We start from the raw sequence: 22760 nt of genomic DNA, 5'->3' as shown, positions 1-22760 counted from the left end.
CCAGATGGGCGGACCCTCCATGTTGCGCCGAGGACGGGCAACGTTATAGCGTGGGGGTATGTAGTGTCCCACTAGGTAAAGGTGGGCACTGCACCGGTTAATGTGTTGCATTGCATTAAATGTCATGTGCTTGTTTTCTCTGTATTATCTGGGTGTCAGGCCTGTCAGGGTGTAGTTTAGCCTCCCAGACGTTAGAGGGAGCTGGAGAGCCCTAGTTATATATAGGAAGGCCCAGACAAGGAAGTGTTAGTTCATTCCAGGGGACTAGAGGAGTCACTTCGTCCACTTGAAGCGCCTGAGGCTAGGATTAGCTCAGTAGAGACACCCCAGTTGCAGGATCCAACCTCCTGGGAGAAAACCCACAGTAATCCACCTTACAAGGGAAGGCGATCCAGGGTAAGCTAAGTGACCCTGATGGGCAGATCACACTAGAAAGTGCAGCAAGAATCTAATACCTGAGGAAGAAAGTAACCAAGGATTTAAGCCACCCTTTAGGCATCCGGGCCTTGGGAGATAAAGCCAGAGCAGGAGTTCTAGAAAGGACACTGTACATTGATTCTGAGGAAAGGTACAACCTGCTGCTGAGTGCTTGTAAAGTTTACCCTCTGCGTATCTTGCATGAATATTGCCTGCCTTTTTGTGAATGAGCCCCTTGTGGAACTGTAATATAAAGACTGTACTCCTACCTGCTGTACAAAGTTGGATTGTTCAGTAAAGTTACGTTTGGTTCACTGTATACTTGTGTACCTCCATCATTCCAACCACCAACCGGCGTGCCACCGTCCAAAGGCACTGGCGTCACGAATACCACAGGGACCTTGCCCCAGGCACACAAAATACCCGTAACATCCAGGGCACCTCATCCACCATCAGGCCTGGTCCCTATCTACAGAGCGTGCCCCAGAGGAACCGTGTCTACCTCTCCTTCACTGCCACGCGCCTGCCCAGGGTTCTTCAAATAGAGTGAGTACCCTCGATTGCCCATAACCGTGACCTCACTTCGTCTATACCCTGCAGGTCTGGCGTGTTGCATCTGTCTCTAAACTGGTCCAGGGGACTTTACTCCTGGCTTCAGAGGCTCTGAGCTTTGGCCTCCATGTCCAGCAGAGCTGAAGATGCTCCAGCTGGTCTAGACAGGGCTCGTCCAATAGGGACGTGCGCCTTCTGCCTTCCCCTAGCAGGGGGTAAAACTAAACTCCACCCTCCCTGCAGCAAATGGGACACGCCTACCACACCACAGAGGGGGGTGTTAGAATGGAAAAGAAGGTTCCACTCTATGTAACTGTAGCTCTGCCGTGTTTGCTGCCACCCGCTGGTGAACCAGGCATATTACAATTGAACAGTTACATAATAAGATTATGAATGCACATTGTACAGAGAGGACACGTCGTTAAAGGGATTCTGTCACCTGCTTTTACTATTTTAAGCTGGCACCATCGCTATGTTCACTAAAGTACCTTATTTCCAGCAGTCTTCTTTTTACTTTATTTCGTTTTGTAGTTTCGATATAAAAGCGCTTTTTATGATATGCTAATGAGGCTCCAAGGTGCCCAGAGGGCCTATTTTTTCACTCTCCGGTGCCCAGTGACGCCCCCGCTGCAGTGCCCAAGAACGCCTCCTGATCCTCAAATAACCTCCCACAGCCCGGCAAACGGTTCCGCCCCCTCCCCACGTCATAGTCTACCTTCTAGAAATGCCCCGTCCTCCTTCCTGTCTGCGGCCAGAAAACTCGCGCAGGCGCAGTACCGCCTGTGGCCTGCGCGATCATCAACCTCCTGAGGGCAACAGCCTCGAAAGTCTCACTGGGCATGCGCCGAGCCCAGTGATGTGACCTGAGCGCTGTTGCCCTCAGGAGGTTGATGATCGCGCAGGCCACAGGCGGTACTGCGCCTGCGCGAGTTTTCTGGCCGCAGACAGGAAGGAGGACGGGGCATTTCTAGAAGGTAGACTATGACGTGGGGAGGGGGCGGAACCGTTTGCCGGGCTGTGGGAGGTTATTTGAGGATCAGGAGGCGTTCTTGGGCACTGCAGCGGGGGCGTCACTGGGCACCGGAGAGTGAAAAAATAGGCCCTCTGGGCACCTTGGAGCCTCATTAGCATATCATAAAAAGCGCTTTTATATCGAAACTACAAAACGAAATAAAGTAAAAAGAAGACTGCTGGAAATAAGGTACTTTAGTGAACATAGCGATGGTGCCAGCTTAAAATAGTAAAAGCAGGTGACAGAATCCCTTTAACGACGTGTCCTCTCTGTACAATGTGCATTCATAATCTTATTATGTAACTGTTCAATTGTAATATGCCTGGTTCACCAGCGGGTGGCAGCAAACACAGCAGAGCTACAGCTACATAGAGTGGAACCTTCTTTTCCATTCTAACACCCCCTCTGTGGTGTGGTGGGCGTGTCCCATTTGCAGGCGACAGATTCCCTTTAACCATAGAAGATAGTGGTGGGGTGCAACGGTGGTAATGAACCTCTGGGGCGTTACAGATTCACTTTAATGGGGAGAGGAAAAACCGCATGCAAATCTGCACCAATTGATGTGGATTTCCCTGCGAACACTTGCGGATTTCAATCCTGAACACGTGCGTTTACCCATATATTTTGTGCCTCTGCTTGACCTTACATCTACACGATCATGCTGACATAAAGCTGTCACTAGGATTCTGTAGCAGGTCATGCAGAGACACACACCATTATAAATCAGTATAATGCCGTGCGCTCCTGCAAGTCACACACGGGGGATCATGTTCACACACGGAGAGCGATTCCCACAATGGACTTGTTTGTGTGAAACGGCCCTATAGGAGTTATCCTGGAATTTATATTGATGGCTAGTTCATCAATATCAGATCCGTGGAGGTCCATCACCTGGGACCCCCGTCGATCGGCTGTTAGAAGAGGCGGAGGCTGTGTGAGTGGCGCGGCCTTCTCCTAGGCCAGTGACGTCACCGTTCGCCAGTCTCATGGTCTAGTTGCAGCTCAGCCCCATAGACGTGAATGCGGCTCAGCTGCAATACCAAACACAGCCACTCTACAATGTATGGCGCTGTAAAAAAGCTGATCAGCAGGGCACAGAGACCCCGGTGTGATAATGGTGACCTATCCTGAGGATAGCTCATCATTATCAATTCCTGGACAACCCCATTAATTAAACCACTCCTAGTCTTGCCTCACAATCACTGATCAAACACTGACCAAATACTGACTGTGTGAAAGCTGCCTTAGGCTCGGGCTGGTTTCACGTTTCCAACAGCAGCAACTTGTGACCCCCTGTCATTCTCTCTCCTCCTCTCCAGCATAACTGGAGATGACTGGGCTGTAACTGAGATCTTTTCATAACTTGGGATCCAGGCCAAAAGCTGGACCCAGGCCCTTGATGGAGCCCTAGTGGCTGTAATGATGCCAGGCTGTGGAGCCATACAGGTACAGCGCTTCCTGTAGTCACCTGTCCTCTAGTCTATACTATATGGTGCTGCCAGTGTGACCCATTACCAGCCCCCTGCCGGCAGGACGTTAGCACTGACGTACCCTTCAGTCCACATGTAGGACACTGCCCAATACTAATACACAGCTGATCGATGCCGCGCGCACAAGACACGTGCAGCTTGCACGGGTACAAATATGCGTGTGTACGCCTTTGACGTGGGGCGGGGCGTTGGCGTGACGTCACGGAGCCATCAGCCAATCAGTATGGCCAAGCGTCTCCATGGCAGGACGCTAATCTCCTGACGTCAGCAATGCGGAAGGGCTGTGCGTTCCAGGGCGGCCTGGTTGTCACAGCGCGCTGGGGCTGATGGAGTGGCTGCTGCCGGCGGGGATCGGCTGTCTGCTCACCGTCCTGGTGCTGAGGATAGCGCTGGTGCTGCGGGGGTCGGGAGAGCACAAACCCGGCAAGAAAGGCCATGTCAGCCTGCTGGTAGTGGCCGGCTCTGGTGAGTGGGTCCAGCACAGCAGCGGGGGGACTGGTGGCTTCACATTACTCATCTATATGTCCAGGTGGGGGCTCCTCAAGGGCACCTCCTTCTATAAACCAGGACAGAGAGCCACCTTGTGAGTGTGGGGGCCCCGACCCATCTAGGTAATCGGCTGCAGGGCCCCATTAAAGGGGATCTGTACATGTGACACCGGCTGACCTGTTACATGTGCGCTCGGCAGCTGAAGGCATCTGTGTTGGTCCCATGTTCATATGAGCCCACACTGCTGAGAAAAATAAGTTTTAATATATGCAAATGAGCCTCTAGGAGCAATGGGGGCGTTGCCGTTACACCTAGAGGCTGTGCGATATCCCAACTGATGCCATGTGCACCACTGCAGCCATTCACTGGCCTCAGCAGTGACCTGTCCCCAGGGGGATTGACTGCTGAGGCCAGTGAATGGCTGCATCGTGCGTGTGAGGACAGGTGGCATATCACAATTCCAGGCCACGAGGGACCAGAAGCAGCGTGGTCGGAGCGCTCGGCACTGGAAGAAAACGCCAGCGAATAGGAAAGTCGCTTTTTATTTAATTTTTTATGCTAAGCTCTTCTGAGAGGTCTAAGTAAAGTTGCTTTGAGGGTTGAAACAATCCCATTAAAGGGGTTATCCCATCTTAGCCAATGGGGGCATATCGCAAGGATATGCCCCCATTGTCTGATAGGTGCGGGTCCCACCGCTGGGACACGCACCTACAAGGAGAACGGAGCAGAGCGCACTGCGCATGCACAGCCGCTGGCTCGGCTATTTCCGTCGGCCCCATAGAAATGAATGGGAGCAGTGGCCGCGCATGTGCGATGCGCTCCCATTCACTTCAATGGGAGAGGCGGGGAGCTGTGCCTGGTGGTGGTCGGACCCTGGGAAACCAGAGGTGGGACCCGCACCTATCGGACAATGGGGGCATATCCTTGCAATATGTCCCCATTGTCTAAGATGGGATAACCCCTTTAATTATGAGGCTTCACCAAGCTGCCTTAAAGGGTATATCTCCTCAAGACCCCCCCATATGCTGTATCATACAGGGGGGGGGGGCTCTCTATGGTCAATGCTGAATCACAATGTAGCATAGACAATAGTCATGTGCTACTTCGCTGGGAGATATCCGAGGTCTGGGGTTCGAGAGTTGGCTACGATAGCGTACAGTCTAGGCCACAGATTCTCTACCTGCGGTACTCTTACCGCCACCGTGTGAGGGGGTGCACGGGAACGGCCAAGCATTTGGCGATACATTGAAATGCTGTGGAGGAGTAATATCTCCCGCCGCTCGCTCTGATGGAGCCTGTGATCGTCATCTCCCTGGACGCAGAGGACGTCCCCTTCTCACGCTCATATGCGCATCTTTTACACCAGGCATGCTCAACCTGCGGCCCTCCAGCTGTTGTAAAACTACAACTCCCACGATGCCCTTCTGTAGGCTGTCAGGGAATGATGGGAGTTGTAGTTTTGCAGCAGGTTGAGCATGCCTGCTTTACACTGATAAACCGGTCGTCGTACTGAAAGCCCTTCAGTAATCTCCTGTTTTCTCTGCTCCTCAGGTGGACACACCACCGAAGTCCTGCGACTGCTCAGCGGCCTGTCCAAGTCCTACTACCCGACTCACTATGTCCTGGCCGAGACGGATAAGATGAGTGAAGAGAAAATTCATTTATTTGAAACCTCTAAGGATAAGACCTCCGAAGATCCACTGGTAAGTCGTTTGCCCCAGACTATAAGCTGCCCCTTTACAGAGGGGTATTCTGGTTGTAAGAAGTTATCCCCCGTCCACAGGATAGGTCAGTGGGGGTCTGACCGATCACAAGAACGGAGGCCCATACACGCACCTCGGCACTCCACATGACCGCCCAAGATGGCCAAGTGCAGAGCTCAGCGACAGTATTTCCGGCACCTACAGGTGAAGGCGAGCACAATGAGTGCGAAAACAGGAGAGGAGTCCAGCATTCATGATGGGTCGTCTCATCACAGACAATGGAGGCATATCGCTAGGATATGCCTCCATTGTCTTATAGGTGCGGGTTACTGTAAGGTGGTGGCTGGAGGGCCACTATTTCGGCGACCCCGTAGAAAATGAATGGAGGGCGGCTGCGCATGCTCAGTAAGCCTTCCAACACTTTCAGGGCTCCGTTCTCGATATAGGTGCAGGTCCCAGACAGTGGAGGCATATGTTAGTGATGTGCCCCCATTTTCTGTGATGAGACAACCCCTTTAAATAATATACACACACACAATATTACATGCCAAGAAAATCCAACGTGGCACAGGACAGCTGAAGCCTATACGTTGCAGGCTGGCCCTTAGTCCAGGGGCGACCCTGGCTTGGAACACATAAACACCAGTTTGGGAGCATAAATAAAGTTGTCGTTTTGCTGTACACTATTAGGGCTCATCCACACGAGCGGTATACAGGCACCGGCCGCTTGCACTCTGGATCCGTTGATTTGAATGGGTCTGCAATCTGCCAGATACGGAGTGGTGCGGAATCGGATTTTGGTCCGTTCCTCCGCACTGCGGTAAGTTCTATATTTTATTTTATTTTTTGCGGTGTGGAACGGATCTTGCAGATTGTGGACCCATTCAAGTCAATGGGTCCGAATCTGCAAATGGCGTGGACGGTGCCCGTGCATTGCCGACCGCTATTTGCAGGGCACCTGTGCTCGTGTGCGGATCTCTACATTCTTATGGTTTCCCAGGGGTTTTCAGAGATTCTGATAATGATGACCTATTCTCAGGATCAGATTGACGGCGATCCGACTCCTTAAGCTAGTGACGTCACATTCGTGGGTCATGTGGCCTAGGCGCAGCTCAGTCCCTTTCAAGTGAATAAGGGAGAGCTGCAATTCCAAGCGCAGCCACTGTTCAATGGATGTCGCTATGCTTGGTGAGCTACGAGGAGGCCATGATGGTCCTGCGGATCGGAGGGGTCCCAGGTGCTGGGAAGTGGATGTGCAGCGAAATATGCATTTGGCCTCATCTGCAGCTACCCTAAGGCTATGTTCACACGGCAAAATCTGCCGCTGATTCAGCCGCGGAAAGTGGGTGTTTTTTCAATGTAACAATTAGGGACATCAATGTAACAATATTGACCATGTGACAATAGATTTTGTATATATTTTTTTTTCTGGCAGTAGATTTGCAAAACGCTTGTGATGTGGCATGTTACTGCTTGTAGTCAAATCAGGCCTCTTGCACACGAACGTGTGTGCCCCATGGCCGTGCTGTGGCCCGCAATGCATGAACACTCGCCATGGGGCAGCCGCAGAGGATCGATGACCCATTCACTTTAATGGGTCCGCGATCCAGCTGTTCCGCAAAAAGATAAGACAAGACAAGTGAATGGGTCCGTATCCGTGATGCGGAATGCACACTGAACGGTGCCCGTGTATTGCGGGTACGCAATGCGGCCATGGAGCGAAAGGCCTTAGATGGTGGTTTTCCATAGTATTCCGCAGGAAATTGGTAAAATACATTTAGTAGGATTCGTATCTGGAGTGTATTTGCGGCGGCGTTTCCACCACCAAAAGAGACCTGTTTATTGCTGATGTTTCTGCCATTGATTTTTCGGCACCAGATTTCACGTGTGAACCCAGCCTAACGGTCTCACAGGTGTCGCTGTATCTGGGTGACGAGGAGAGTATATAGGAAAGTTTACATGGACTAAAGCCTGTATTACGCAGCCTGATGTGGCAGACGATTTCCGTTCCCTCCTGGCAGTCGCCTGCTCGCTGGTGGAGGAGACCATTGCTATTACATGCAGCGATCTCCTCCACAGTATGGGGAGGAGCGATCACTATGCCATCGCTCGTCCCCATGCTGTCTAGTGGTTTGCCGGCGGCAGGTCGTTATTAGACACCCTGATCTGCTGCCTGCAAAAGATCATTTTTTTAATATGTCAAAATATTTGGATCGCCCGATGATTCATCAGCAGTCGGCGGCAGTATTACACCGCCAGATGAAAACTCGTCAGGTGTAATACAGGCTTTAGGGAGAATCTACACTAATGACCAGTTTGCAGAGTGAGTAATATTGCTTGGCCCTGGGGATGCGCTTCTTGTGCTGCAAGAGATTTTTCCACTTGCAGTATAATTGCAATCTATGATGTAGGTTTTTCTTTTCTTAGAGGTGATGATTGATGTAAGGAATGTAAATCGGACATCATATAGTACAAAAGCTAAAACCAGCCCTGGACCTCACATGGATCCAGAGATCTGCTCATTGATTGCTCCAATTGTTCTGCTATATTCTCTTCAGGCTGGCAACTTAAGGGCCGTGTCCTTTCTGCTGCAGCTCTCTCCCTGTAACGGCTCAGGGATGTGTCCTTTCTGCTGCACCTCTCTCCCTGTAACGGCTCAGGGATGTGTCCTTTCCGCTGCACCTCTCTCCCTGTAACGGCTCAGGGATGTGTCCTTTCCGCTGCACCTCTCTCCCTGTAACGGCTCAGGGATGTGTCCTTTCCGCTGCACCTCTCTCCCTGTAACGGCTCAGGGATGTGTCCTTTCCGCTGCACCTCTCTCCCTGTAACGGCTCAGGGATGTGTCCTTTCCGCTGCACCTCTCTCCCTGTAACGGCTCAGGGATGTGTCCTTTCCGCTGCACCTCTCTCCCTGTAACGGCTCAGGGATGTGTCCTTTCCGCTGCACCTCTCTCCCTGTAACGGCTCAGGGATGTGTCCTTTCCGCTGCACCTCTCTCCCTGTAACGGCTCAGGGATGTGTCCTTTCCGCTGCACCTCTCTCCCTGTAACGGCTCAGGGATGTGTCCTTTCCGCTGCACCTCTCTCCCTGTAACGGCTCAGGGATGTGTCCTTTCCGCTGCACCTCTCTCCCTGTAACGGCTCAGGGATGTGTCCTTTCCGCTGCACCTCTCTCCCTGTAACGGCTCAGGGATGTGTCCTTTCCGCTGCACCTCTCTCCCTGTAACGGCTCAGGGATGTGTCCTTTCCGCTGCACCTCTCTCCCTGTAACGGCCACAGCTTCTATGGCTACTTTCACATATGCGCCTTCCTTTCTGGTTTTTATATCCGGCAGAGGATCTCAAAACTCGAGGACAACGATTCAGTTTGATTTAATACAACCAGCTGCATCCGTTCTGTTTGGGTGCGGTTGTATTAAATCGAAAGAACAAACTAGATCTAGCACTAACACTATTGTAAGTCCACGGAAGCCGGATCTGTTTTTTTCCTGTCCGAAAAAAAACGATCCGGCACCATTGACTTACAATAGTGTTAGTGCCGATGTAACGTTATATTTCCCTACCTCGTGAGATGTCCCTACCCTCGTCACTTCCGGTCGCACCGAACATGACGTGAGGAGGTGTGCCGTGCAGGCGCACAACAACGGGGTAGGGACATTTCACAGCAGAGTGCGCATGCGACGGGAGCCTCGCCAGTGGTTAGGGTAGGGAAAAATTACGGGCCAGTGCGCAGGTGCGGTGAACGGATGGATGTTCTCAGCTGGACACCGGCCGATACTGCACATGCGCCGGGAGCCTCACCAGCTGTTAGGGTAGGGAAAGAGCACTGGCCCGTAACCGCTGGTGAGGCTCCCGGCGCATGTGCAGTATCGGCCGGTGTCCAGCTGAGAACATCCATCCGTTCACCGCACCTGCGCACTGGCCCTTAATTTTTCCCTACCCTAACCGCTGGCGAGGCTCCCGGCTCATGCGCACTCTGCCGTGAAATTTCCCTACCCCGTCGTTGTGCGCCTGCACGGCACACCTCCTCACGTCATGTTCGGTGTGACCGGAGGTGACGAGGGTAGGGACATCTCACGAGGTAGGGAAATATAACGTTACACTGCATCTGGCTTGTTCAGTTTCACAAACCGGACACAAAACCGTGGTTTTGTGTCCAGTCACAGAATGCAACAACCCTGAAGGCATCCTGGAGCACTTCGTTCCGAGTTGTTCAGTTTTGTCCCCGATGACACTGTATGGGGACAAAATTGAAGCGTTTTTGAGATTCTGTGCCGGATCGCAAAACCGGAAAGGACATTGCATATGTAGAAGTAACCTAACGGTAGATATGGCAGGTGGCAGTTGAAGGCTTAAAGGGGTTGTCTCACTTCAGTAAGTTGCATTTATCATATAGAGAAAGTTAATGCAAGCCACTTACTAATGTATTGTTATTATCAATATTGCTTCCTCTGCTGGCTGGATTCATTTTTCTTTCACATTATACACGGCTCGTTTCCATGGTTACAGACCACCCTGCAATCCATCAGTGGTGGTCGTGCTTGCACACTATAGGAAAAAGTGTCAGCCTCTCTGGTGGCCGGGACTATGGGAGCGCACATAGGCTGGTGCTTTTTCCTATATTGTGCAAGCACGACCACCACTGATGGATTGCAGGGTGGTCTGTAACCATGGAAACGAGCCGTGTATAATGTGATAGAAAAATGAATCCAGCCAGCAAAGGAAGCAATATGGATAATAACAATACATTAGTAAGTGTCTTGTAATAACTTTCTCTACATGATAAATGCCAATTACTGAAGTGAGACAACCCCTTTCAGATGGGCGTTGCGGGAACACCCTTGATTTTTCAGCGCAAGTGCAAAACATTGTAATGCGTTTTGCACTCGCGTGAGAAACATCGCGCATGTTTGGTACCCAAACCCGAACTTCTTCACAGAAGTTCGGGCTTGGGATCGGTGTTCTGTAGATTGTATTATTTTCCCTTATAACATGCTTATAAGGGAAAATAATAGCATTCTGAATACAGAATGCATAGTACAATAGGGCTGGAGGGGTTAATAAATAAATAAAAATTTAAATTCACCTTAGTCCACTTGATCGCGTAGCCCGGCATCTCGCCTGTCTCCTTTGCTGAACAGGACCTGTGGTGACATCACTCTGGTCATCACATGATCCATCACCATGGTAAAAGATCATGTGATGGAACATGTGATGACCGGGGTGATGTCACCACAGGTCCTGTTCAGCAAAGGAGACAGGCGAGATGCCGCGCTACGCGATCAAGTGGACTAAGGTGAGTTAAATTTTTTTATTTATTTATTAACCCCTCCAGCCCTATTATACTATGCATTCTGTAGTCAGAATGCTATTATTTTCCCTTATAACCATGTTATAAGGGAAAATAATACAATCTACAGATTAATAATAATGATCGGGTCTCCATCCCGATCGTCTCCTAGCAACCGTGCGTGAAAATCGCACCGCATCCGCGCCCATGTGAAAGGGGCCTTAAACTGAACATGTGTGACCACCTCAGTGAGGTGGACAAGAAATAAGGAAAAAACAAACAAACAGCAGGTGGTGCCACTGAACCAATACCTTTTATTGAATAGCTCGGTGGCTATAATACATTTTTAATTATAAAAGTGTTCAGATCCAGGTGCAGGTTTGAAAAATGTAGAATATGTTTTGTGGTAAAACCCCTTTAAAAAATGGCTGATGCTAAATATTTTTAGGTCTTGGATCTACGACACTTATTTTCATTTATCTTGTAATTACGTTCTTACCATATTTATGTAAAGTGCACAGAATCTTCACAAAAACTTTTGCTTCCTCAACCAATTCCTGCATTACTACTTCAATAGCCGTGATCTGAAGTGACTCTGATCTTCAGCATTTCACCCTTTAGAATCTACCATGGCCTGTGGTTAGACAGTGGAATGAGGCTCCCCCGCTCACCTCATCAACGCCCCCTGTGAATGTGAAGGTTCAGATTTGGGCATTTCTGATAAGTCCCAATGATAATGGGTGGAGGACTCTCAGCTGCATCGCAGTGCAGTTCATACACTGGGATGTGTCTCCTTTTTGTGCCACTAGATGGCGCAACATTCTAATGTAAACTGCAGAGCTTCTGCCAATCACTTGGTGGGAAAAATCCCTTTTAACTCATTTAAACCCGTTTGCTGTACTTGCTGCAGTCAAAAATATTCTTCAAAGATCTGGTTGATCTGTTACCCACCGTTCTGCCCCCTCTTACATCTCCTCCTGTCTGTTTACAGCCCGCCCGTGCCCTCTGCTTTGCTAATGCCCGACACTTACTGCCATCACGTCTGAAAACTTTCCAGGTTCTCTCCGCTATCTCTGCACACTAGAATGCGGACTACTACTTTGTCTGTTTTTCTGTCTTTCCCTCTTACTTAAATGATTGATCATCAGATGAGAATATAATTTTTTAATTGTCTTACTTTTGGCTGACGTTACTTATAATTTAAACCAATTAAAGGGTAAGTGTGGAGGACATCCAGCACAGACTGTCAGCACATTGTCCCTTTCCCCCTTGTTCTTTGCAGTATACCATCCATCGCATCCCCAGGAGCAGAGAAGTCCAACAGTCCTGGAGCTCGTCCTTTCTGACCACCCTCCAGTCCTTGTTTTATTCCTTTCCATTAACTTTTCGCTTGAAGCCGGATGTGGTATGTATCGTGTATTTCTTTGTAATAATAAATACATTTTATTTATATATACATGTATTTTTTTGCCCTATAAGGGTACTTTCACACCTGCGTTTTTCTTTTCCGGCATAGAGTTCCGTCACAGGGGCTCTATACCGGAAAAGAACTGATCAGTTTTATCCCCATGCATTCTGAATGGAGAGTAATCCGTTCAGGATGCATCAGGATGTCTTCAGTTCAGTCGTTTTGACTGATCAGGCAAAAGAGAAAATGGATGACACCGGACCGACGGATCCGGCATTTCAATGCATTTTTTCGACTGATCAGGCATTTTTAAGACTGATCAGGATCCTGATCAGTCTTACTAATGCCATCAGTTAGCATACATTTTGCCTGATCCGGCAGGCAGTTCCGGCGATGGAACTGCTTGCCGGATCTCTCTGCCGCAAGTGTGAAAGTAGCCTTAGACGCACCTGCACAAAGGTTTGAGGGGAGACAATAAGAAAAGAATAATTTTTCATTAGACCTCAGGTCAGTCCCCCCCAATGTTAATCAGACCTCAGCTGACAGCCCCACCTCTCCTCCTGCTCTTTTTACCGCCGGCTGTACTGTGACCCGACGTGCACAACGTGAGGTCACAGTGCATCCTCCAGTGTTCAGCCACAGCACAGCCGAGGACCAGGAAGCCTTCACCGCTTCCCGGTCCTCCGTTACTAATAATTGCTCATTAGTATTCACCCCATAAGACGCTGGGGCCTCTTCTCCCACTTGGGGGGTGGGGATGAGTCTTATAAGGGCAAAAAAGACTGTATATATTACAGGCAATGTATGAAATCAGGCGTTGTATAAAATTCCAGGATGTTCTACAGAATGCCTAAAGTATTCAGGCAAAGTATGAATTGCTTAAAGCCTATGTACACCTTTTGGGGGCATTTTTTTTAATTATTGCATTGTACTTATTTTGAGCTAGAAATAATTTTTAAATTGGTCTTTATTACAAATATGGAGCACTTTTTTCTGTATAGAGCTGAGATAACCGAGGGATCTGATTTTTTATTTTATTTTATTTTTATTTTTTATTTTTTTTCTGCTCCGTCAGGCAGGAATCTGACGGGCTCCTTATCTCTGCTCTCTAACATCATAAACACTCATTATAGCTCACACCTTTGTGACAGAACGGCTCAATATTTTTAATAAGGACCAATTAAAAAAATATATTTTTAGCCAAAAATGAGTAAAATGCAGTCATGAAACATATTTGCCTTCAAAGGTTTACATAGCCTTAAAGAGAACCTGTCACCAGTTTTATGGTGTCCTAACGAAGGGCAACATAAATAAGTGACTGATTCTCTTAGCAAAATGCTGGGTTACTTTATTTAATTGAACCAGTCAATCTGCCAACATCTTGTATTGAAAAGCTCCAGCTCATAATGAGGAGTCCTGAATATTCATGAGCTCCTGATTCTCCCTGCCCACCTGCTGCTGATTGACAGTTATTTTCCATATGAATCAGCAGCAGGTGGGCAGGGGAGTGGCTATAGCTCTGAATTAAAAAAACGCTGGACTCAAATCAGCTCATTAGCATGCGGCATCTTTGTGTGTATATTATGAGGTAACCAACTAGTAAGTGAATACATCTAAGGTACTTTTTAGTAGTTAATGATTTGTATATAATTAGTTAGATTATAATTAAATATCCACATGACAGGTTCCCTTTAAATATGTCACACATTTCCTAGGCATTCTACATAATGCTAAAGGCAAACCGGCAAAGTATAAAATACTCCTTTTCCCCTCCCCCACGACAGCACCACTGAGAGATGGCTCCGCCTCCATGGACAGGAAACCTGTAGCATAAAAAGGTGGAGCCGCTCTCCCACCTCAGTGAGGTTTCCTGTCCCTGGAGCAGGAGACTTGTAGTATTTTCTTGCAGGGACCCATGGCTTGGAAATCCTAGGAAAGCCTAGAGAGCCATGGGTCACGCCAGCCCTTACCAGTTCGTTGCTGAGGGACGGGAGTTGGTCCGGGCCAGCTGCTGCTCCTAGGGGCTGAAGACACCGGTCCCTCAAAGGAGAGGCCCGAGTGTGGCCGCGAGGCAGGCGGCGAGGGGTAACATGCCAGAGGGCAGACATCCCTGGCGCGCACCCAGCGGGGACTGCGGGCAGACGCCGGGCAGTGGAGCGTGTCGGAGCGCCAAACCGGAAGTCGCAGGAATGACGTCGATTCTGACGTGCGTTCCACTGACGCGACTTCCGGTTCCGGATATAGGAAGCGTTTTGCGTTCCAACAGATCGGAACACAGCGGCGATCAGTTGGAGGATAGCTGTGCTCTCGGCTGGACAGAGGAGGACCAGAATTCGGCCAGACTCCCCTTTTTCCTTGCAGTGAGAGGTTGGCAGCATCTTGGAGGCGCTCCCAGGGAACATGCGGAACTCTCAGAAGAGAGGTGCTGTTCCCTGTGCTGTATTGACTCTTCTATTCCCTATACCTCCAGGGTTGTCATGGAGGAAGAGAAGAGACCAGAGGAGACGGAACCAGAAAAGCAGCCGGTATAGGACAGGCTTCCTATGGGGTAAGGCACTGAAGTTTTATGAAGTCTCTGATGTGTACCTTGTTCTGTTATTGGTTATAGATGGCAGCTAAGAAAGCCGCATCTAAGAAAAAGAACAAAGAGTGTGCTTTATGTAGATGTCCCCTGGCCTCGTCATATAGTAAAAGGTTATGCCAGGACTGTATTGAAAAGACCCTGGCGGAGGAATCCCCCAACCTTATGCGAGACATTAGGAGTCTCATTAAAACAGAAGTTAAGGAATCCCTTAAGACGTCAAAGAAATCTAAGAAGGTGGTAGATAAAACAGATTCAGAACCGGATTCGGTTAGCGAAGAAGATAGAGATGACCGGTCCGAGGATTCATCATTTGCGGAGGAAGAACAGGAGAAAAAATTCATGTTCCCAGTGTCGGATACAGAGAAATTATTAAAAACGATTAGGGCCACTTTAGAGCTGGAGGATATCAGGGAAGATAGGTCCATTGCAGATGCAGTCTTTGAGGGATTGCGAGAAAAGAAGAGGAGATGTTTTCCATTGCATAAAAGCATATCGGCCCTAATAGAAAGGGAGTGGAAAAAGCCGGATAAGAAGGCCTTTGTTAGTAAAAATTTTAAAAGGAAATACCCATTCGAGGAAGAGGCTTCCACTTCATGGGATAAAGCGCCAAAGCTGGACGTGGCCATTTCCAAGGTGTCCAGGAAATCTTCATTGCCGTTTGATGACATGGGTTTTTTGAAGGATCCGTTAGACAAAAAAATCGACTCTTGCCTAAGGAATACTTGGGAAGCATCCACTGCCTCCTTTAGGCCCAACATTGCAGCAACAGTTACTGCCAGATCCCTAGCTTTATGGTTAGAGAGGTTAGAAGGTCAGTTGAGGGATAAATGCCCCAGAGACCAGATTTTAAACTCTCTACCGACCCTTCAGAAGGCTGTAGATTTCCTATCAGACGCCTCGGTGGAGGCAGTTCGTTTAGCAGCCAGGTCTGCGTCCACCTCTAATTCCGCCCGTAGGGCCCTCTGGCTAAAAAACTGGAGGGGGGGCGACATGGCCTCAAAGCAGCGCTTATGTGGCATCACCTGTCAGGGACAGTTTTTATTCGGGCCTGAATTAGATGCCCTTCTGGAGAAGGCGGCTGATAGGAAAAAGAGAATGCCTCAGGAGTCCTCTTTTTCCCAGTTTCGGCCCTATAGACGTCCCTTTCAGTACGGCCCCAGATCTCAGGGGAGAAGACAGCCGGGAGATAGAGATCAGTTTCCCAGGCCCAGGGGTTCAGGGAACAGAGGTTTCATGTTTGGAGGTTCCTCTTCTTCCCAGAAGGATAAACCTTCAAAGAAATGACGCCAGATTGCAGGTAGGGGGAAGACTAAAGTTCTTTCCCTCCGCCTGGAGAGAGGTAGCAGGGGCATGGGTAAGCAACATCATAACAGAGGGCTTAAGGTTGCAGTTTCTAGGTCATCGTCCTCAAAAATTTATAGTGACAAAGGAATCCAGGAGATTATCAGAAGAGGTAGATCTGCTAATAGGAAAAAAAGTGTTAGTCCCAGTGCCAAAAACAGAACAGGGAAAAGGCTTCTATTCCACACTGTTCTTAGTCAAAAAACCGGATGGATCTTACCGTACAATTATAAATTTGAAGCATTTGAACAAACATCTAATAATAAAAAAGTTCAAGATGGAGACCATAAAATCTGCGATTCATTTGGTGTTCCAGGGCTGCTTTATGGCAGTGGTGGATCTAAAGGATGCATACTTACATATCCCGATGCATCCCCTTTTTCAAAAATTCCTAAGGGTAGCAGTGACAGAGGGTACCAATATCAGACACCTTCAGTTCCAGGCTATGCCTTTCGGCCTAGCAACTGCCCCGAGAACCTTTACCAAGGTAATGGCGGAGGTAGCGTCCTTCATTCGGAAAGAAAACATCTTATTCCTTCCTTATTTGGACGATCTCTTGATTATTGCGGGATCACGGGAAATATGTCAGAGATCAGTCCAGACAGTAATTCAGATCCTGGGAAGGCTGGGGTGGATGATCAACTCCAAAAAATCAAGGTTGGAACCCAGCACAAATCAAATATTTCTGGGTCTTCGGTTAGATTCTCTACAACAAAGGACTTTCCTACCAGCAGAGAAGATAGGGAAGATCCAGAACGAAGCCCGCAGGGCTCAGCAGAACCCAGAGATGTCGGTCAGGAAAGCAATGTCTCTATTAGGATTAATGACGGCCTGTATCCCAGCAGTCCGTTGGGCTCAGTTCCATTCAAGGACGTTACAATGGGAGATTTTAAATTGGACAAAACGAAAAGAGATAATGTTAGACTCTCAGATATGTCTCAGCCAGAGGACACTGAGCTCCCTCAATTGGTGGCTAAAGGTGAAAAACTTAGACCAGGGCACTCCATGGAGTTACCCCAATCCAGTAGTAATCACTACGGACGCCAGTCCTTGGGGGTGGGGTGCACATTTTCAGGGTCGGTTGGAGCAGGGAATATGGTCCCCGGTACAGAAACAGTTTTCATCCAACAGGAAGGAATTAAGGGCAGTATTACTGGCTTTACGAACAGCCCTGCCAGAACTCCAGCACCAACATGTCAGAGTGATGTCGGACAACAGTACAGGTGGTTTCGTATCTGAACCGCCAAGGGGGTACCAGATCCCTATCTTTGATGAGGGAGGCAGAGATAATATTCTCAGAGTTCGAGGAAGAGCTAATCCACATATCCGCCCTACATATAAGGGGGAAAGAAAATGTCCAGGCCGACTTCCTGAGCCGTCATCGTCTAAGACAGGGGGAGTGGTCTCTGAATCCAGCCATATTCACAAAGATTGTGGATCGGTGGGAGGTGCCAGAAATAGATCTATTTGCCACCAGGGAGAACAGACAGGTAGAGAGGTTTTGCTCCCTCAATCCCTGCGAATCCCCTTATGGGGTAGACGCCTTCCTCCTGGATTGGACATTCCGCCTAGGTTATGCCTTTCCCCCCCTACAGCTCCTACCCAGAGTTCTCAGGAAGATAAGGGAAGAGAGGTCGGACATGATAGTCATCGCCCCCTTTTGGCCAAAAAGAGCCTGGTTCTCCCTACTCAGATCCATGTCGATAGCGGATCCATGGGTCCTTCCCGACTTTCCGGATCTCCTGAGGCAGGGCCCAGTAATGCATCCAGAGATAGGATCTTTACATCTAACGGCGTGGAGATTGAGAGGGTGTACCTGATTAGGAAAGGCTTCTCAGAAGCCTTGACTTCCACCATGCTTAGTAGTAGGAAGAGGGTAACTAATACCATTTATGCGAGAATATGGAAGAGATTCCTTTCCTTTTCAGGTATAGACACAGAGGTCTGGCCTGAGAAAATCTCCACCAGGCAGGTCCTAGAATTCTTACAGAGGGGTCTGTCGTTAGGTTTGGCCAAGAGCACTTTGAAGGTGCAGGTTTCGGCCCTCTCAGCATTAAGTGGTAGGAGTCTGGCTATGGATCCCTGGGTAGTCAGGTTCTTTAGGGCAGTAGATAGGGTTGCACCTGTCAGGGGCCCCAGGTTCCCCCCCTGGGATTTAAACTTAGTTTTAAAGGCTTTGACCAGCCCCCCCTTTGAGCCTATGGTGGAAAGTTCTATTAGGAATCTTACACTAAAATTAGTCATGCTAATAGCATTAACTTCGGCTCGTAGGGTTAGCGAGCTTCAGGCAGTGTCCATCAACCCCCCGTTTATGTCCATACGGGAAGATAGAGTGATTCTTAGGCCAGATCCAAAGTTTATCCCCAAAGTACCTTCTAGAACTAATAGGGTACAGGAAATTGTCTTGCCAGTCTTTTTTCCAGACCCAAAAACTGAGGAGGAAGATAGATGGCACTTATTGGACGTAAGACGATGCCTGATCCATTATCTGGAAAGATCAAAAGACTGGAGAAAAACCTCTTCCTTGTTTGTATTATTTGCGGGGGCTCGGAAAGGTAATACGGCCTCTAAGAGTACTATTGCTAGATGGATACGAGAACTTATTTCTCTAGCCTATTCGTGTTCTGGTCTTTCTCCTCCACTGTCCCTGAAGGCTCACTCTACCAGGGCAATGTCTACCTCCTGGGCAGAAAGGTCCAATGTTTCTATTGACCAGATCTGCAGGGCGGCCACATGGGCTTCTCCTTCTACCTTTTATAAGCACTATAGGCTTCAACTCGACTCTGTTTCTGACCTCCTTTTTGGTACTAAGGTGTTAGAAGTGGTCACCCTCCCTTGAAGTTCTATGTAATCTCTCTCAGTGGTGCTGTCGTGGGGGAGGGGAAAAATGATGATTACACTTACCGGTAATCGGATTTTCCTGACCCCACGACAGCACCCGTCTAATTCCCTCCCTAAGGTGGTGGTTGGTGAAGAAGTTCACGTGGTGTGATGCAAAAAAAAAAAAAAAAAAAAATGTGTGTGTATAAGTCGAATTAACCAAAAGGGGAGTCCCTCTCATGCTCTGTAAACCCACTGAGGTGGGAGAGCGGCTCCACCTTTTTATGCTACAGGTTTCCTGTCCATGGAGGCGGAGCCATCTCTCAGTGGTGCTGTCGTGGGGTCAGGAAAATCCGATTACCGGTAAGTGTAATCATCATTTTCCAGAGGTCGTCGTCGCCATTCTTAGCCTTCCTTGTTGCAATAAGTGAGAACAATCCTGGTCTCTTTCTCTCGTTTTTCAGTAAGAAAGTTCTGTTTTTCCGCTATTTTATAAGAATAAGTGTAGTTTATTTTGCATTTTGTTTTTTGCAATTCAAAATGCCATATATTGTTGCGACAAGGGAGAACATTTGCAAGAACAAGTGCCAGATTATGAAGTGCTCGTGTGTGAGAGACAATTAAGCACAATTCAGAATGCCGTTCTAGCCGTCCTTTGTTGCCACAAGCGAGGACAATACTGGTCTTTTTCTCAGTTCACCATTCTTTTTGCTGACAAAAAAGAAACCAGCTCTCGTAGGTACCACAGAAGGCTGAATATGACCCTTCTGTAGACTTTCCTGGATATAATCTCTAATGGCCTGGCGTTCAGGGCCCCAGAGAGTATAAATCCTCCCTTTAGGATACTTGACCCCAGGTAACTAATCAACAGCACAATGTCACAGTGTAGGGGGAGGGGAGGAACACCAGAATGACAACAGAAGGAAAATGACCAGGAACTAGGCCTCAAGGCTAGGAAAGGGAAATGGTGACCACCTAAGGAAACCCTAAACCTAGCCCTGACTCCGGTCAGTATGAATAGACCCTGAAGATTGGAATATTCATACACCATAAACCTAGGCCCTAGTAACCCTGGAAAGCCCTAGAATTAGTGACAGGGTTTCTACCCAGATGAACAAACCAGCGTTTCCCTGAGGCCTAGTAAACAACAAGCAACAAAATACCAAGAGAAGTATACTTATCTTCAATAGAAAATGTATGAGCAGGATCTCAGATGAGGACCACACACCAGCTCTTCAAACACCAGGCAGATAATATCAACCGCATGGTATTAAGTGTGAGTCCAGACTAAATAGAGGAGCAGCAATGACTACAAGCTGCACCTGAGACGAGAGGTGTGTTCATTACCAACAACAACACTGCAACAAGTGAAAACAGATTGTCTGCACATTAGGTTATCTAACAGCCTGTCTCTCAGATCTTCTAACCTCTGTCACTGGAGGGACTGTGACGCACAATCATAGGACCTACAGTATATATTCAAAGAGACAAGATGAGGCAGCACTCCGTTGAAATTGAAAGGATGTGGTGGACCACTTTTAATTCACCCAAATCTGTAGATGGATAGATACAGAGATATGAGACCGATGGATAGATATTAGATATCATCACTATTCCAGCTGCATTGAAATATAATGAGAAGTGCCTCCTCCAGCTGAGTGCTGTCGTCCATCATGTCCACCATCTGCTGGGTACAATGAATACCAGTCCAGCCTTGAGCGTGCCGTACAGTCATGGTCACATAATGTATTGTCCTGTCACAGGTTGTAAAAGCAAATCCTACTCCTGGCATAACGAAGAGTGCAAGGCAGCAAATTAAAGCAAACATGTTCTCTAAAATTGTGACCGTGACCAGTGGGCCTCATCTGTCTATCGCAGAAAAGTGTTCCAAATACAGTATGTCATAGAAAATACGGTGCATAAAATATACATGAAATATCCGTCAGCAGGCTGTACCAGCTTCCCCCCCCCCCCCCCCACCCTCTATATACTGACCGCTCCAACAGGTAGGTAGTTATTCCTGAATAAAGGGAGCGCTTAGAAGTTAAAGGGAGTCTGTCATCAAAGTTTCACCTTTTTAACCCTTCCCATAGCTCTCTAGCAGCCTTACAGTTAATAAAAACGTTACCTTTATGAGCAATCCTGGACTTATAAAACCGGCAAAAAACATCTTAGTAGCATATGCAAATGAGGGCTCGCAAGTGCCCAGGAGCGGCATTACCCTCGTAGGTGCCCAGCTAGCTCAGCCTTATCGTCGCTTCCCCCCCCCCCCCCCGCCCATTCTTTCCCTCTGCCCGCCCATCTACTTCTTGTTTTGCCGAGATCCCGCGCCTGCGCAGTCAGTCGGCCGGCGCATGCACACTGTGATGCCCATTCCTTGTACGGCATCACAGTAATTAATGCACATGCGCTGGCTAACGGCGCGAAAACACCACAAAGGAGGCAGTCCATTAATTACTGTGATGCCGTACAAGGAATGGGCATCACAGTGCGCATGCGCCGACTGACTGAGTGCGCAGGCGCGGGATCTCGGCGAAACAAAAAGTAAGTAGATGGGCGGGCAGAGGGAAAGAATGGGCGGGGGGAAGCGAGCCCTCATTTGCATATGCTACTAAGATGTTTTATAAGTCCAGGATTGCTCATAAAGGTAACGTTTTTATTAACTGTAAGGCTGCTAGAGAGCTATGGGAAGGGTTAAAAAGGTGAAACTTTGATGACAGACTCCCTTTAACCGCAAATTGCGGTCCCCGATGCACGGAACGGCCGCGTGTATGAGCCATAAGACCAACTGACCAACAATTGGGGGAGAAGGGATGTAAATGGGGGAGCTGAATGCAAAGTAAAAGTGAGCCCTCCAGCTAGGCAACCTCCATAACTGTTCTGTGAAAGATGGTGGAGGTGCGTGTGTTATTCCACCCATTAGCTTTCGATTACGTCATGTAACTGGAGGATGGGGGTTCTGATCACTGCAAGAACGGTATGTAATTCTCTGTCGGACAGCTGTTGTATATTCTACAGCACTCAGTTACCCAGTAGTCACCCAAGGACAGTAAAGCGGATGACAATGGTATTAGATGTCTCCATAGTTCTCTCCAGTTTGTGCTCGGACATGAAGCGCGCATAGTTTATTTTTCTGTGTAGCTTTTTCTATTCCTTTGTTTGATAGTTCACATTGTAAAATCGCCAGTCTCAGGATCTCTGTATCGCGTGTACACAATGTCGGAGCGGTATAAACCAATGGTATTTTCAGTCCGTGTTATTCTAAACCATTGAGAAGAATCAGAAGAAGACAATGCTGGTCGGAGCGCTGAAATGCTGCCGTTCCTGTTCTTGTATAATGCTTTCAGCAAACACAGAATATATGAATAGATTTGGGTAAGAACATAGTCTGACCTCCTCGCTAAGCCTTCTGCAGGTAGTAGATATTGTTAACTCTCTTAAAGGGATTTTCTAAGACTTTCATATACCCGTATCGCGTTCATTGGTCACGTGGCCTAGGTGCAGCTGTGCAGCTCAGTACTATTCAAGTGAATGGAGCTGAGCTGCAATACCAACCACAGCCGCTATACAATGTACAGCACTGTGATTGGTGGCGCTCACTAGGGATGAGGGATAGTGTCCGGCTGTGTAGGGGGACACCCTCAACTGGTAAACGCC

At 48.4% G+C, this 22760-nt stretch overlaps 1 protein-coding gene across 1 annotated transcript in view; it reads left to right on the top strand.

Annotated features, from left to right (window-relative positions):
* The first annotated feature begins 3728 nt into the window (after positions 1-3728).
* Positions 3729-22760, top strand: part of ALG14 (ALG14 UDP-N-acetylglucosaminyltransferase subunit) — a 43756-nt gene continuing 24724 nt past the window's right edge. Inside the window, exons 1-3 of the mRNA XM_044302261.1 lie at positions 3729-3936; positions 5512-5663; positions 12233-12355. Coding sequence (XP_044158196.1) covers positions 3798-3936; positions 5512-5663; positions 12233-12355 — 414 coding nt within the window. The 5' untranslated portion in view covers positions 3729-3797. The remainder of the gene's footprint in view (positions 3937-5511; positions 5664-12232; positions 12356-22760) is intronic.

Source organism: Bufo gargarizans, chromosome 7 (assembly GCF_014858855.1).
Source record: "Bufo gargarizans isolate SCDJY-AF-19 chromosome 7, ASM1485885v1, whole genome shotgun sequence".
Taxonomy (NCBI): domain Eukaryota; kingdom Metazoa; phylum Chordata; class Amphibia; order Anura; family Bufonidae; genus Bufo; species Bufo gargarizans.
The sequence above is the reverse complement of the archived record's forward strand: the minus strand, read 5'-3'. Positions and strand labels throughout refer to the sequence as shown.